Source organism: Eurypyga helias, unplaced genomic scaffold, assembly GCF_000690775.1.
Source record: "Eurypyga helias isolate BGI_N326 unplaced genomic scaffold, ASM69077v1 scaffold35925, whole genome shotgun sequence".
NCBI classification, from domain to species: Eukaryota; Metazoa; Chordata; class Aves; order Eurypygiformes; family Eurypygidae; genus Eurypyga; species Eurypyga helias.
Genome location: NW_010250226.1, coordinates 10,653 through 11,491, shown reverse-complemented (window position 1 = coordinate 11,491; position 839 = coordinate 10,653). Strand labels below are relative to the sequence as shown.

The 839-nt window shown below is 61.9% G+C and overlaps 1 protein-coding gene across 1 annotated transcript in view; it reads right to left on the bottom strand.

The window, feature by feature from the left end:
* Positions 1 to 839, bottom strand: part of FRMD6 (FERM domain containing 6) — an 8,979-nt gene that overhangs the window by 4,988 nt on the left and 3,152 nt on the right. The window contains exon 5 of the mRNA XM_010151614.1: positions 630 to 816. Within this exon, the coding sequence (XP_010149916.1) occupies positions 630 to 816 (187 nt within the window). The remainder of the gene's footprint in view (positions 1 to 629; positions 817 to 839) is intronic.

Sequence of the window (839 nt, the reverse complement as noted above, 5' to 3'; positions counted from 1 at the left end):
TCCCCTCGAATATTGACGGGTCTGCTAATGAATGGACTTGGGTTTGGGTACCCCGCAGAGGCTGGCAGCAGGTCCTCGGTGCGGGAAAGCAGGGGGCCCAGCCGGGAGCTGTCTGTGCCACTGCTATGCCATAAGGGATTGCTCCCTACTCCGCATTGGGATAGCATCCCCCCAGCTCTGCCTCGGAGGTGACCTGGGGCTGCGTGTCACCCTGTGCCCTGCCTCAGTTTCCCTCCAGGACTATCCCAGGAGCCACCTACGCCCGTGACTGCTATCAGCACGGAGGATACCGGTTCCCAAAGGGCTGTAAAGCCCAAGGGTGTTGCACCTGATGCTGGGGGGCGATGCCATGGTGGCACGTGACACGTAGGGAAGATCCCATGAGCATCCCTGCAGGGAAATACCCCCAGTGCTATGAGCCCCAGCCGCACTGATCCCAACTATTTGCAGCCCTGCAGTTGTCTGAGGTTATTAATAAACGGGACTAACAGAGATAGGGAGGCACCAGGAACACCGACGGCTTGGGAAGCCCCCGGAGCAGCCCAGCATCCCGCCGAGCAGCCCAGCATCATCAGCCTCGTGGGGACACACAGGAGCTTAGAGCGGGGACCCCACGGCGGCACACTTACCCAGGCGGGGAAATAGGCTTCGGGGTCGAAGTACTTCCCGTAGTGCTTGTTGCGCTTGAAGTCGCCCTGGTCGGCCTGGAGGGCGAAGGCGGTGAGGAGGAAGTAGGCTTCCTCGCGCAGCACGCACTGCGAGCGCAGCACTTGCTTCCGCAGGTGCCAGTAGTAGTAGTAGCGCGCCGTCCGGTCCCTGTGGGGAGCGGAGAGATGGGG